General features: G+C 43.0%; 1 protein-coding gene across 7 annotated transcripts in view; it reads left to right on the top strand.

Annotated features, from left to right (window-relative positions):
- auts2a (activator of transcription and developmental regulator AUTS2 a) overlaps positions 1 to 15,197 on the top strand; it is a 385,883-nt gene that overhangs the window by 339,609 nt on the left and 31,077 nt on the right. For all 7 annotated transcript variants that reach the window (XM_086097994.1, XM_086097993.1, XM_086097990.1 and 4 more), the window contains one exon: positions 2,867 to 2,915. In XM_086097994.1, coding sequence (XP_085954120.1) covers positions 2,867 to 2,915 — 49 coding nt within the window. The remainder of the gene's footprint in view (positions 1 to 2,866; positions 2,916 to 15,197) is intronic.

Genomic DNA, 15,197 nt, shown 5'->3' with positions numbered 1-15,197 from the left:
GTGTGTGCGGCGGCCATCTTACGTTGCCATTCACTATGGCATTTTCATTTTATTCTCTACGGCTAGCAATTTTGCTACTTCACGCACTTGGACGATGGACGCCACCTGAGTTTGCACACACCACACGAAAATATCCTATCTTTAGCCTACTTAAAGGCTATTCTTAGCTGAATCTCAATACAAACGTGTTTGACAGGTCATAGTTTTTTACGATTGGCTCTTCCATTACAAATAACAAAGAACCACTATTTGGGCACCAGCCAATCGCTGTCAAGTTTTGTTGAACTAAGTCTGATTGGAATGAAGGTGTACTATTAGTTTGCACTTCTGCTTCGCAGCTTTGAGGTTCTGGGTTTAAATCCAGACTTTCTGTGTGGAGTTTGCTTGTTCTCACCGTGCTTGCGCAGGTTTTCTCCTAGTAATTTGGCTTCCTGTCATATTATACATGTTTGGTTAATTGTAGACAAAATGCTGTTTTGTTATTCTAACCCACTCGATATGGATTTGGAGTAGATTGTGTTACTTTTACTCAAAGTTCGGTGGTGGGCTGAAAAACTGAAGCTAGTCCACCTTTTTCAATCGGCACTGCGATTCTTCTGCTTACCTGGGAGTCTAGAAATGAGTCGAAACACCTGCCCACATTATATTTATGTATGGCATGCATTACCCTAAAAAGCTTACTACAGCCATGGCGCAATGGAAACTTAAAAACAAATATTATAATAAAGATTGGGAAGGAGAGACTAGAACCTTCATAGCAAAGTGCACTGCTTTGTGGAAACATAGCTTAAGTGGGGCCCTTATGGCCAACTGCTGAGCTCTGCCACCTCCGGCATGGCTGTTCCGAGGTTGACCCTGAGCAAATAAACTGAGATTTATTTATTTTTAAATCCCTCTACGGTTCTATAAAGTTATCACATAATTATAGACTCTGTAGTTCCGTTAAGTAGCAGCTTGTGAGGTTATAGTATAAGCCTTGTCAGGGTGGGCACAGAGCGCTCAAAGCTCACATTGAAGGCTGAACGACCTTAAGTGCTTTTTTATATTAACAGTTGACCTCCCTTCAGGCCTGCGTTGTGGGAGTTGATCCAAGTGGAAGACATGGCCTGTGGGCTGAAAAGAGGTGCACGCTGCTCATGAAGGAGCGTTTTGTTTTTCTTCCCCTCATGGAAGCAGCGGCAGGCACCCTTGTGGGGAATTCATTAGTGCCTGACATCATCTCACGCAGTCTACAGTGGAAGAAAGCAGATCTTTCTGTCTGGCTCTCCCCTCCGCGTTTTCTTCTTGCTGAACAATCTTCCTCGCAGTCGCAGTCTTCTTCTGTCTCACGTCGGGAAGGGGGGGTTGTTCCCCTTTTGCGCGCCATTTTACGCAAAAGGTAAAAGACGTGATGTGTTTGCTGCTGTAGATCCGGAAGTGGGTGGACCTGAGCGACCGTGAATGCAACACCAACAGCAGCAAGCAGCAGCTCTCCGGCAGCCAGTCGCCTGATGAATGAGAGTTTGTGTGCTTGCTTTGGATCGGTTTAGAAGAGGCGTGCGCAACGACCACGGAATCCACGACAGACACCCTCCGCAAAACGAGAAAAGAAGCCGTCTTGGCTCGTGAATCACTGCTCACTTTTTGAGCGCCTCTTTTCCTTGCGCGCCTGGTCGGATTGCTTTTCTCGCACAAACCTCCCGGATCTCGTTCTTTTGGATATTCTGGAGAATATATAAGTGACGGGGGGGAAACAACACAAGCTCGACCAAAGGGATCTTGTGTGTCCCTCTCGTCGTGCGCTGTAGAAAGAAGCTGACGGCACCGCGACACATGGTTCCCTTTGTCCAAAAGGCGCAGTCGTTGAACGGCTTTTTTTTGGAATCCTTCTTCTTCATCACCTTTCGCTTCCCCCGCATGGCTGTCCTCGACGCGAACGGAATAGACTTCGTCGCCGGTTGTGTGGATTATACAATTTAAAAACAAAACGCAGAATGTGAAACGAGGTCACATTTGGCAAAAGTGTTTGTTTTCATTGTCACATTCAAGGTACGCTGGTAGTTTATTATTATTTCTCGCTTCATTTGTGTGGTGGCGCATTACTGTGTTTTTAGATATTGACAGATATTGATTGATATTGATATATGCTGTCATTTAACAAGTGTGATTTGTCTGCGAATGAATACCAAATGTATTTAATATATAGCATTATTTTTTAGTGCTTTAATGTCTAACTCATTGAAGACGCGCATATTACCCTGCGCATTCCTGAAAACAATTCATCGAAATGCTCCCGTCAACATAACGATCAAGTCTTTACATGTTTGTTAATGAGTGTGTTTATATTTTTATTTAAGTGGAAATATGATGCGATGTTCTCCACATGTGCAGCTTTTCATCGGGTGTTGTCCTGCTTCTCCTTGACCAAATCCAGCAGACGCTTAAAACTACGATAATCTTTTACATCAGGGGGAAAAAGGCACATTTAAAAAATTTGACTCGATGTTTAAGCTCTGCTTTCTTTTATTCTTTTATACCCGCGTATTGTATTTGAACTGAGAAGATGCTGTCGGTGCTGTCGAGTGGCGGACCAAGTGCGCCACCAAGTGGGTAACAAAATAGTGCAGTTTGAAGGCGATGTCATTAGAGGAGGAGTTTTGTTGACGTTTGTATCTAATGATCGACAAAATTGTGGCACGGCAAGGTTGGGACACTTTCTTTGTTTACTTGAATACAATATTATTATTATTTTTAAAGCTTTTCTCATTTAAACATAATAATCAGAATTGTAATTATGAAGTAATGGTCGCACTTCCTCAGGTAATGTTTGGCTCTATTTGTTGTATTAATTCGTTAGATAATAAAATGTCTGTTTTTCTTTTTCCAGGTTTCTGATGCCAGCTCGGAGAAATTTTTCAGCACAGCTGCACTTAAAGGTATGCACATTTGATGTTATTTGTATATTGTTCTGAAGCAATTTGAGAAGGACACAGGTGTCTTACTTGTTTTTGTTGTTTTGTTATTGTCATGGCAATCTGCTAAACTGTGTGTTGGAAGATGTTCTCACGGACTGAAACAAGGGCGGGCAAGGCATCTATTTATGGCCTGTGTGTGCTAACACCACATGTGACCTCATTATCAAGTCACTAATTTGCTGTTAAAAGCAGACTCATTTTCTCTAGCTCCTGGCTAATGGAGGCGTCCCCTCGTGAATGGACATTCCTGTTTAATGTGGTGGTGGTGGGGGTCGGAGGGGCCGCATCAATATGAGGTTTGTGACCCTCAGAAACTGGGCCGGTTACTGCTAATGCGTCCTCGTCTACCTTATTCGGCTGCGTTTTTCCTCAGCGCAGACGCATTTCCCACATTCTGGCCTTTGATTCCCTCCAGGCTTGATTTGTGGCATTCATTGTAGTGGGGGGTGGGCGGGGGGTCTCAATAGCTTTGACAGGGAGGCTTCCTTTTGAACGAGCTTCTCCATAGACTGATTTGGTTCCCTTGAAAGGATTAGGGCCTCCTTTGTGCGTCTTAAATCAACAGCCACCCTCTTTCCCTTTCCATGAAAAGGCCTGACCAGGGGAAACAGTACACAAAATCGGCGTATTTTATGCAGCATGCTCCCCCCCACTCGCTCGGCCCCTTTTCACCATCGCCAGCCCGTCCTACACCCTCTCCATATTGTAACGCCTCTCGCAATAGGCGAGTAAAAGAATCCAGGTGCACAGAGAAGAGGGACCGTTGGTATTTTTATGGTGTTGGGATTAAAAGGTTTTTGTTGGAGGGGATTACCATCAATCTCGAGGATTTAAATCCCAGCACAAACAACAAATTGTGATGAAAAATACTAGTTTGGGGCTCATTTGTGAGACAATGAATGTCGGTGTTTGACTGGAGACAGGTGCAAGTTGTCTTCATTTGTTTGATGCTGGTGATAGTCTGGGAAAAAAAAAATGCCCGCAAAATAAAAACAATTAAGTGTCAATCAAAACAGGGATTATCATCGTCACAGTTTTTATGTCACGCACCAAACAAGTGTTATTTTAATGTAATCATGAAAATAATCCCGAGAAACGCCATCCTCGAGTGGATCTTATCTTTTAATTTCAAAGCCTTGGATGATGATTCTTCCCTTCCGCTGTCTTCTTTAGCTGCATTTTTCTAAATGACAATAACCGACCCCACCCCACCCACACCCCCACCCCACCCGCACCCCCGACACCACTCGCTCGCTCTACCATCCTAATCACTCTTGCTTCATTTTACCAGGAACGGATTTCATTAACTAAGAGTCATTAAATGTAAGCTCTAATTAGCATGGCTGTCAGTGCCTCTGCAGGTGTCTTCTTGCTTGCTCACCTGATGCTTTTGCTCTACAAGACATTTAGCTTCAATCAGGGAGGGGAGGAAAAAAATTGACCGCTATCCAGGGATTGACGCGCTGTGTTGTAAAGATAGCGGCGATGACACAAGAGAACAGCTTGTGACCACAAAAGCCTGCTGACAGATCCATGAAACAATTGAAATTGTTTCCGAGAAACTGCAATACGGAATTTGATCACCTGCTCATTTTACCGTCCATCATGAGCAGCACTTCGTATTGTTTGAGTAGTAACAGTAAGAATAGGATAATACCACCTTCTTAGCGTTACATTATAATTGTGCCGCTCTCGACAGCAAATAAAGCACATCAGCACATTTATAAGAAATGCTTCCCACTCTGATTTCAAAAACAATAATGAAGATACGCTATCGTTAAGGAATGTTCGATACCACTTTTTTCTTCAGACCGATATCAGAATCAAATTTAAAATTGTCCAAATGCTCCGAATTTCAGCTCCTCAACAGGAAATATTCTCCGATTTATTTAGCCCTCCATGAACGCATACTGATTACACAGTTTCTGCTGAGTTAGGTCTGACAGCTGTTTTTAACTTCTTCTTTTTTTCAGTTTTTAAACTACACATCCCAATTTTCTTATGAAAAATACTGTACTTGACAGATATGTGCTTGTACTATTAAAAAGATTCAAATATTGACATACAATGAGATATGAAAAAAAAATTGTTATGGTATTTAACACTACTACCTCTTAATTCCTACTATGCTAGGTTTGCAGATATTGATAATACTGAACTATTGGGAGCTGCACACACCTCACACCCATTGTCTTATTTGTGACTGCACAAACAAGTTGTTAAATAGTTGTGGATGAGTCCATTCGTATAATCAGCTCTTCTTACTACAGCTAATCAGCAGGAATGTGCTTATCTGAAGGGTAATCTGTGGAGATAATACTTAACGTGCTAGATAAACTGAAATCAGTTTTAATCAGCATCGGAATTTTCTTTTCAAATTGTTCCCCACTGTTATCTTTAACCCCCAAAAAACAATTGCTTACTTTGGAAAACAATGATCAAAATTGTTGCTTATTTTCCTTTGCGTTACAGACCGAACCAGTAAGTGAATCATAATTACACATTAATTACACTGTTGATTTTAAATAATGTCCACTTTTGAAAAAAGGGATGGAAATTAAAAAATGTATGCAATTAATTGAGTATAAAGGATAGTCAACATATTATTCGATTACAGAAATAATCATTAGCTGCAGCCCTATTTTAACTAATTCACTCCCAGCCATTATCACTGGAGCAACCCCCTTCGCTCCCGGCTGTTTTACTGGATTTTGACTGATTTTGCAGCAATTAGCATTAGTATATAGCTAAGTTTTATCAATATTCACATTCCTGTTGAAAACAGTTGGTAAAAAGAGCTTGTTGCAACATAGCCCTGGCTGATCTCTTATACTCTGCTGCCACCCGCTGGCGTTTTTTTTAATCACTACCATTGCTTTAAGCCACCTCTCATGTCAGTAGCTGCATCAAAGCCTTCTGTATGCTCTTGCATAAAAAAAAAACGTAAAAATATGTAAACACGTTTTTGAGATTGAATGAGTTAAAGGGGACCTGTATATCCCGATGTAAAGTAGCATTTTTTCATTAAAATTACACAAAATTAATGCTATTTTTTGTTATTTTAATTTTGAGTATACCAATACTTGGTGTCGGTACTCGCCCATCCCTCGTATAAAGCCTTGAAAATATTGTGCATTGAACTTTATCTGAGGAATTTTTCGATTATTATATGGGTGTGTTTGTGAGCAGATGATACCACAATATTTCCCAGTTCCATTCAAGTGCCCTGTTATGCTGTAGACTAACCTGTACGGAAATTTTGCAATCGGCATTTAGTTCCTGCAAAATGTCCATATATTTCCATGAATTTCCATAAATTACTTAACCATTAATTCTCATGCAGGGTTCCTGGAATTTTACAACCTTGCAACAAGTGTATAGAATAGAGCTACAAGAGTCATTATTTACCACATAAACCACATACCACGTAATTATTTCATCATGCAATTTCAGCGTAAGGTTACAAAGACGTCTTTTTGCAAGAGTACTCCCTTAAGGTCTTTCTTGCAGCTGCGTCGACGGCACGAGTTCAGTGCGGCGTGCGCATGGTGTAGTGATTCTCAACCCCCACTCCCCCATCTCCTCCCACAGCGACAACACTGATTTCACAGCGCTTTACCGGAGTTAATGTGAAAATGAAGCGAGCGTCGCAGCCAGCGTGAAGAGCGCCATCGGTGAAGTGTGTCGGGCTTGAGTGCTTCTGTCACTAGGGGAGAGTAATGCGCCATGTGGAAGGTGTCATTTGCAGCGCTGATGGCTTTGTTTAAAAAAAAAAAAAATCGCCAAAAGAGAAAAGCAGGGGTGAATTTAGGTGGCGGATATCAGAGCTGAAGAGCTCCCTTGATTGTCATGGAGAGCTCTGCAGGCTGCAAAATGGCCTGTGAGCATATTACTCGCGTGTGGGAGGCTGGCGATTCTCTCGCCGCGTCATTCTCTATGTTTCATGAGAGCACGCCGGGTGATGGAGCTGTGTGTACTTCACGCCTGGGCAGCCACCTGCTGTAATCTCAAGTGATATAGAGAGCGGCAATCACGCTGCAAATCACCCAGCCGCCTCTGAAAGCCATTCAGTTGACTGGAAAGAGAAGGTTGGCCTTTCGCGGCCCCAGTGTCACTTTACTGCCTCGGGCCCCCCATTCATTGACCTCGCGCTGACCTCGGGCGTCTCTGTGGTTTGGGTGTCAAGAAATCAGCGCTGTTTGTGGAACTTGACCTGATGTGCAGTGGAAAAAATGGCCACCATTTTGCCTTTTGGGCCTTCTGAGGGATGGCTGCAGTCAAGGGCAATCTCTTTTTTTCCTGGCCTGTGGCTTGGAGGTCACCTGGAGGTCACCCCCCCCCCCCCCCCCTCCATCTTACTATAACAGTCGCACATTTGCAATAGAGCATTTCTACTGCCGCGACTGGACCAAAAATTAAATTGTGCTTCTAAAAAAAGGTTATTCTTTGAGCAAGTTTAGGATGATGACAGAAAAGTGTAGATAGATGGGCTAAGATGTGCGCACAAAGATATGGCCCGTGGGCCAAAACCGTACTTCCAGTTGGTCCAATGTAGCCCGTGCGGACAGAACACAAACTGACATTTTTCACTTAAATAAACTGTTGTTGCTTATTTTGTCCACTGGAGGACACACTGATGGCCACTTAAATGACATTCTGAAATTTGGCTGTTACTTAGGATTTAATGCAAAAATGTATACTCATTTTGCAAAGAAAATTCTGATTACCAAAACTGGTACAGCCGACTTGAGATCAAATTTGGGTGAAAGTGGTGTTGTAGTGGTTCCTTTCATTTGACTTCCTTGTAGGTTGTACTTATTTTAGTTTGTTGCACAAAGTGGTTGGACCACCAGATATTCTTAATTGATTTATTAATCATTCATTTTTGCTTTATCTGTGGTATACACAGTACATTAGAACTGGTAGTGTATAAGGATGTAATGATAACGGCAATATCTTGATATCGCGATATCAAAACTGCCACAATATCGTCGTCATCATGTCACAATATTAAAAGCAGCACATCTGTTCAAAACGTCAGGTTGATTTCCATTTGTGCAGTTCTAGCACCCTCTGGTGAGTGTTTTTTTTTGTGCAGTTTAATTTTCATAAGGGATGTTTTGGACTTTTTATTAATTAAAAATCCATGCCAATCGTCAGATGAAGGGGAACGTAATATGCTTTTGAACAGAGTCAATATGTGGAGGAACTGATGTGCATTTGCAAGTAATCTGTCTATCCTTAATATCGTATTGTGGTGTTTGGATATCGCTAGTAGTGTAGTAGTAGTAGTTCTTTCACAAAGACGGATGGTGTGGGTTCGATATGTAATAATCAGCCACTCCTAAATTTGAGCCTGTAGAGCTAGTTGATGCCCACTTGACTGATATTTGTTGACAGAAGATCCTGTTTAGACGGAATGCAGAGCAGGTCTGTTGGCTTCAGCAGTACAAAGAGGTCATTCAGAGTGTGTTCCTGAAGCCCAGAGGTTAGAGACTAACTCAATCCATCCATCTTAATGCATTTATTTCAGCAGCAGGAGAGCTGCAGGGAGTCTGTGTAAACACTCTTTATTTCCGACATGCCACGGTAAACCCGAAGAGCCTGGAATTCATCAGGCCAAAATTAAAGGTCTACATCTCAAACACAAACATTTAAATGGGCTGCACTCCAGAGATCAAAGTCAAAGGCTTTATGTTCCCCCCCCACGTCTCTGTCTGTTTGCTTGCTAGTTAGGCTTCAATGGGCAGCAACTGTAGGGTATATACAAGGACAAGGACAAGGACAAATCTGTCCCATACTTTTTGGGTTCATCTAGGTAAAGTACACGCTAGAGTCTCTTCTTTCATCAGGAGAAAAAGTATAATTGTATCTGTTTCCTTTTTGCAGCAATTAGCATTAGAATATAGCTAAGTTTCATCATTATTCACAAATCTGTTTGGTATTGTGGGGAAATCAGCTTGTTTGCAACATGGCTCTGGTTGATCTCTTATACTCTGCTGCCACCTGCTAGCCATTTTTATAATAACTACCATTGCTTCAACCGTTCTCTACAGTTAAGAGACTGGATCAAAGCCTTCTGTATGCTCTAGTACAGGGCTCACCAATTCCGGTCCCCGAGGTCCGGAGTTCTGCAGGTTTTAGATGTTTCCGCCAACGGGCACACCTGATTAATATAACCAGCTCATCAGCATGCCTGATAACGATCCTGATCTTTAGTATCAGGTGTGTTGGTAGGCGGAAACATATAAAACCTGCAGTGAACCCTGCTCTAGCATTTAAAAAAAACATACAAATGTATAAATACTTATTTGACTGCAGATACAATAAAAACAGCAGAGGCCCCAGAATTGAACCCTGTGGAATACCATAAGTTAAGTTATGCATGTGAATTACTATTGCGCATATTCGTCCAACCACTTTCTTTTTTTCCGACATAATATGAAGGGATTACAAGAATAAAGAAATTACACGATGCGCCATCACAACAGCCGCAAGTCAACTACTGAGCGCACCAAATTCCCTGCAGCACAAGATAGGCCAAGCGGGTGTGTGTTTTGACCTCTGCCAAACCCCTGAGACTGACTCACCAAACCCCTGGGGTTCAATCAAACCCAGTTTAAGAACCACTGATTTAGGAGCTGCCCTTTTTTTTCTTTGTCTAATTACTACTGTATGTTTATTTGAGAATATACAGAATGTTTTTATTAGATTCTATAAGTGTTCCTATTGTTGTGGCAGGCGAGCTTAAAATGACCATATATGGAACGGTGACATTTTTAGGCGTTTTATCTGGAGGTGATGGACTCATGTTGGAGATGCACAGCGCGCAATGGAACAAAGGCTATAGAATTGTGGGAATGGAAAGTGTGTCTCCCCTCGTCCCTAGAGAAATCCTCCCCATCAGCATCACCAGTGACCATTGATCCAATGCGACATCAGCCACTCTCCTGCCAACTGTGCTGCATTAACAGGGTCAGAACACTCCACACATGCACACGCACCACTTATCAAGAGGCGGGCATTCCCAGTGCTCGTTGTTGGTGTGTTCAGGCCAATTATGCCCGTGTCAGTCTTAAGTCCCCGCGGCAGAGATGACATTGCCAAAGAGGGAAAGAGAGCAGACCTCCTTAATGAGGCCTCATGGTGGCGCACACATGTATGCACATTAGAGTGTGCATGCATAACAGTAGGAATTCTGGTCTCCAGTGATCCAATGTTCGGTCCTAATCTATCATGTGTATCTGTGGTTGTCAAGGTCTTCAGCCTCCAGCCATTTACCACTTACAGCCTCCCCAGTTTTTCTTGTCACATGATGCTGCATGGGTGCTGCTGTAGCATGTCAGGGCTTAAGCACAGAAATGCGGTTTAGCTTCTGAGCCGCTAACTGACTCAACATCACTTCTGCTGGTTTAAGCCAAGTACTGCATAGAAATGCTTTTTTCTCTCTCATTTGCTGGAAGATGTAATTGATCAACATAAGGTTGACATACTTGACACTTAGCGGTCAATAAATTGATAAATCAATTAGTATGTCCAACTCTAGTCGTCAGTTTCCCTTCTATGAGAAAAAAAAATACCAGGGAGTCCTCGAGTTACGCCCGAGTTACGTTCCTACGTTCCGATGTAACCCAAATTTCGCCTTTTAAGTTGGATTTCACCGTTAGTCGATATTTACATCATTGTACAGTAATTTTTAAAATAGCGCGACCCGGAAGAGCCGGAACCAATATTTCATGTTTCCGCACAGACATTCATTGCTGACGAACGGCAATTCAAACTTAAACACAGAAATGTGACGCGTCTGCTGGCGAGCCGACTTGTTCGATGGACATCCGTTACTGGAGGTAACAACAACACAGCTTTAAATAACTTTGATATGGTGTGATTACTGTGGGAAATTAACAAAAAGAAGGTGCTACGGACGAGGCACGGGCGCCATAAAGTCGAAACGACGTAGGTTGCATATGACGTAACTCGATGACTCCCTGTATTCAAGAACCCCCCAAAAACATCACCGTCGAATATAATCAAAGATAGGTGAGAAATCTGTCAGTACTGATGGACTGTCCTTCAGTCCGTCACTGGCGGACGCCCGTTTTGCTGACGAACGACGAGAAACTTGACTGACAAAGCACTGACAGAAGTAGGTTTTCGTCTATCGTTACTAATTGGCTCAAGTACCAACGGACCTCTCAGTCCATCACGGGACTGATGGACAGTCCGTCAGTACTAACGAAATGCCCACCTCTGTTCTAAAATAATGGTGACAAAGTGATGACAGAAGCATAGTTAAAATAAAATGACGGACTGACGATTCCAGTTCGGTTCAGCTTAAACAAAAGGACTGACAATGACGGAAGTGTGCCCAGAGTGCTGCGTCCTTGTATAAACTCGTATAAACGTTTAACTTAATTGGCACTACAGTATTGCATTGTTAAGATTCTTGCCCAAAAATATAATTAAATGACAAATGCCCAACAGTCAGTAGATGGGTTCCCATCCACCTATTTGTATTTGAATTTTCAAGATTTTTTTTTAGTATTGAATTGAATTGAACTGAATGGAAATGCCAAAAATTCTAAATAAGGCCCAAAATTCGCAAAAAAAGTTTTTATGCTTGGAGGGGGTGGTTTTTGAAGTGTATCAAAAAAAGGAAAATGCGCATTTTAGCGATGGAAACAGGTTTTGCGACGACAAGACCGTGTATACGTCGCACGTTTTGACCGATACTATGTCACACGCACGTTTGTAGTCACAATAAATGGCGGATTATAAAGTAAGATATGTTTGGGGAGACAAAGAAACACGATTCTTTTTATAATTAATCAAAGAAAAAAAACATTAATGCAATTTTAGTTGGCTTTATTAACATCAGCTCTCAATGTAACAACACACTTTACTTACATGCGGGAGGGAAGCCAACAAGACAAACAGTCCGTCAAAACCAACATTCCCACCTGGAACTCCCCATTGTCCCAAAGTTCCGTCACTTTTGCGCATATTTGCAAAAGAAGAGCGGATGGAAAAGGGCACAAGTCGCATGTCCGTTTTGCGCATTTTCACAAAATTTGCATACAAATTTTGAAACATTTGGATGAAAACCTGACTACTGAGAAAAGTGCACAAACAGACACTTGAGTGGTGTCTTGCAGTTTGTAAAGCTTTTGAAGAAGAAGTCCAGTTAAAGAGTCTTTTCTGTTTTTCTGTCAGCTTCCGTGGACCCGGAAAAGGGTCAGCGCTGTAGAAGTGAAAGTGTAAACATCGCCTTTTAAAGAGACAAAGAAGCTGAAAGAGAAAAGAGCACAAGGGCTCTGATCAGGTTTGATGAAAGCAAGGATTTAATTGCTCCCACAAGAGAAGGGGTTATCTTTTCTCCCCCCTCCTCTCCTCATGCACTCTGTGGATCTCATAAATATGCAGGACAGAAATAAAGCTCTGATGAGCCGCAGGGCGGATTAGAGAGAACTACAGAGTGGGATGGTGGTTTGTTAGCAGGACTTCACAGATCCTTTGCATGTGTTTCTGCTCTGTACACACATAGCCTGGCTTTCATTTGCCTCAACCCACATTTTATTATATTTCCACAGGCTACTATTACATACAGACCCGGAGTGCTAGAAGTTGTGATAGGAACTGCCAAGGCTATAGGGCAACATTGCCTCCTGTGTTTGATGTGATCTCAAGCTAGAGTTGAGGCGGAGGTGGAGATAAATTGTCGCATGTTGAGTGATAGTAAAAGTCAATGTTGAAAGATTTTTTTTAAGTAAACAGTGTTCATTTTTTTCACCAACTTCTTCTTTTCTGGCGTAAAGCCACATTTCTTTCTAAGCCTGCCCAAAATCATCAATGTCCGTCGGGCTGTCACCATCTGCTAGAGATTAAGCTGCTCCTGGTGGGAGCTATTTGATTTCAGGGTTTCAGCATCAACTGTCGAGCTTGACTGTAAACACTTGTAGAAAAAAAATCCCAGAAGGGATTGCATTTGCGGGCCTTTCAAGCCAAAAGCAAACAGTCAGTTGTGTCTTTACACGCTGTATGTTTTGTGGAGCCGTCAGCATATTGAGGCTGGGGGTTGTGCTGGAGCATTTAATCCGGAAAGCCATGTTTGGAAGCGTTTTCCCTAAACTCTGCACAGTGTGCCGTGTGGTTTTGTGATGTACGAATCCTCTAGCCGTGCCTGACACTAGCCAGCTTGTCTGAGCCCGCGTTCTCTCTGGATAGAAGACCATGCACAGAGGCCGCATTGTTCCAGTAACCTAAACCTCGAGCAGCCGCTACCCAAAGGGGGATATCAAGTTGTGTTCTCCCCACAATTCCACAATCCTCACTTAATCTCTGAGGCTTGACAAGAAAGCAGGGAGGCAGCTGACTGTTTAGATGGCAGGGCGGTTCAAATAAACAGCTCAAATCCCAACCAACTTCCCTGAATCTTACCCACCCCCCTTGAAAAGTAACGCAGCCCCAAAGCTGCGACTCGTCTCACTCAAGCCTGCCAACAGCCCTTAGCTAATTTGAGGTGTTATTTCGGAAAGCACGTTGATGTGGTCGTGCTGAAGTTCCCGCACTGAGAAAGCAAACTCGGAGGAGGGAGAAGGATTCAAACTATTGACAGAAAAGCGAGACGTTACTTCTCAGTGTGTCCTGCTAATCCAACGGCCGTGAAACCTGAGCAAGGGGGTAATGGCACAGCATTTGACATACTCACAAACACGCGCACAAAAACACATCAGCTTCTGCTGAAGAACTAAGAAGCGAAAAGGCTACATGCAAATTGATACTTGGCCAGATCTTTGGATATTTGATCTATACTGTCACGCTATTAGCACTCTGGTATGAGTTGCTCTTACAATCGACACGGGCGGTAAATCTAATCCTCGCGAGCTGCTTGAATGTGTGGTGTGGATGTGTAAAACCAGTTGGCTCCTTTTGAAAGCCAGTGAAAGAAGCCTGAGACTGATGACTCTCTGGGGACACATTTCTCTTTTTCCAGCCTTCCAAATGCTTTTCTCCCCGGCGAAATCACGGTGGTGTCAGCATGTCAGCTCAAGCTGTCACTCAACGTATTGCTGCAAGCCAGTTACACTCACTCTGCCTGATGGCTCACGAGAGACAGGAAGGAGCTGGAGAGCGAGGGGAAAAAAAGAAAGTAGGCATTTTCTACATTCAACACTCAAGATTAACGGTGTCTCGATGCCCTTGACTGCAACTGGAGACTCAAAAGAACTAAAATTTGGTAACTAAGGCTGCCTATCGCCTGAGAGGAAACAGCTGCACAATTAGCCGTCCTTCCCTGACCAATGAGCCAGCGTGGTTCTGTCACTTGGCTGCATGGAGCACAGGGCATCATCGGGCAGAACCAGGCAAATGAAGTAGTGTTACAGTACATGCACCGCAGCCAGGGTGGTACTTTTTGCCTGGTAATATTTGTTTACGTACAGTATGCATGTTTTTCAAAGGAATAAGGAAATGTGACATGGGCATGTCTTGTGTTTGAGGTTTGTTGGCTCAGCAGCTGCCGTAGTGACTGACAGGAACATGTTAGTATCTGGTGGTGGGAAATGATTGAGTTCTACTGGCATGAGTTTCAGTATTTTGAGTACTACCCTTCGTCGGCAACTAGTAGATGGAATTCACACAGACGTTTCCGGCCTTCATAAAAGTCCATTCTCTAAGCCACTAGTTCTCAACCTCGATCCTCGAGTACCCCTATCCAGCCTGTTTTCCATGTCTCCCTCAGCCAACACATCTGAGGATCGTTAACAGGCTTCTGCAGAGCTTGCTGATTAGCTGATCGTTTGAAACACCTGTGTAAGCTGTTGGAGACATGGAAAACAAGCTGGATAGGCGTACTCGAGGACCGCGTTTGAGAACCACTGCGCTAAGCTACTTATTACCTCTTCAGAGTTTATTAGTACTCTCTATTGCCGGAAAGTTTAGACTGCAGCCATTCAAAGTCAGTTGGTAATGCCTCCAAGCAAATCCACGACCCTAATGAGGTACAGAGGATGGATGGATGGATTGTCACAGAGGTGATATATTTGGTACAGTTTTAACACCAGATGCTCTTCCTGACCCAACCCACCAATTTTGCCACCAATAATGTCTGAAAATCAGCTTCTAGTGTAAAACAGGCTTCCCCAATCCTGATCCTCGAGGGCTGGAGACCTGCAGGTTTTAGATGTTTCCATCCTCCAACACACCTGGTTCAAACAATCAGCTCATTGGCAAACTCTGCAGAAG

Source organism: Leptonotus elevatus, chromosome 16 (assembly GCF_054856555.1).
Source record: "Leptonotus elevatus isolate MCC_2025b chromosome 16, RoL_Lele_1.0, whole genome shotgun sequence".
In the NCBI taxonomy this organism is placed as follows: Eukaryota; Metazoa; Chordata; class Actinopteri; order Syngnathiformes; family Syngnathidae; genus Leptonotus; species Leptonotus elevatus.
Note: the sequence above shows the minus strand (reverse complement) of the source record. Positions and strands in the feature narration are given on the sequence as shown.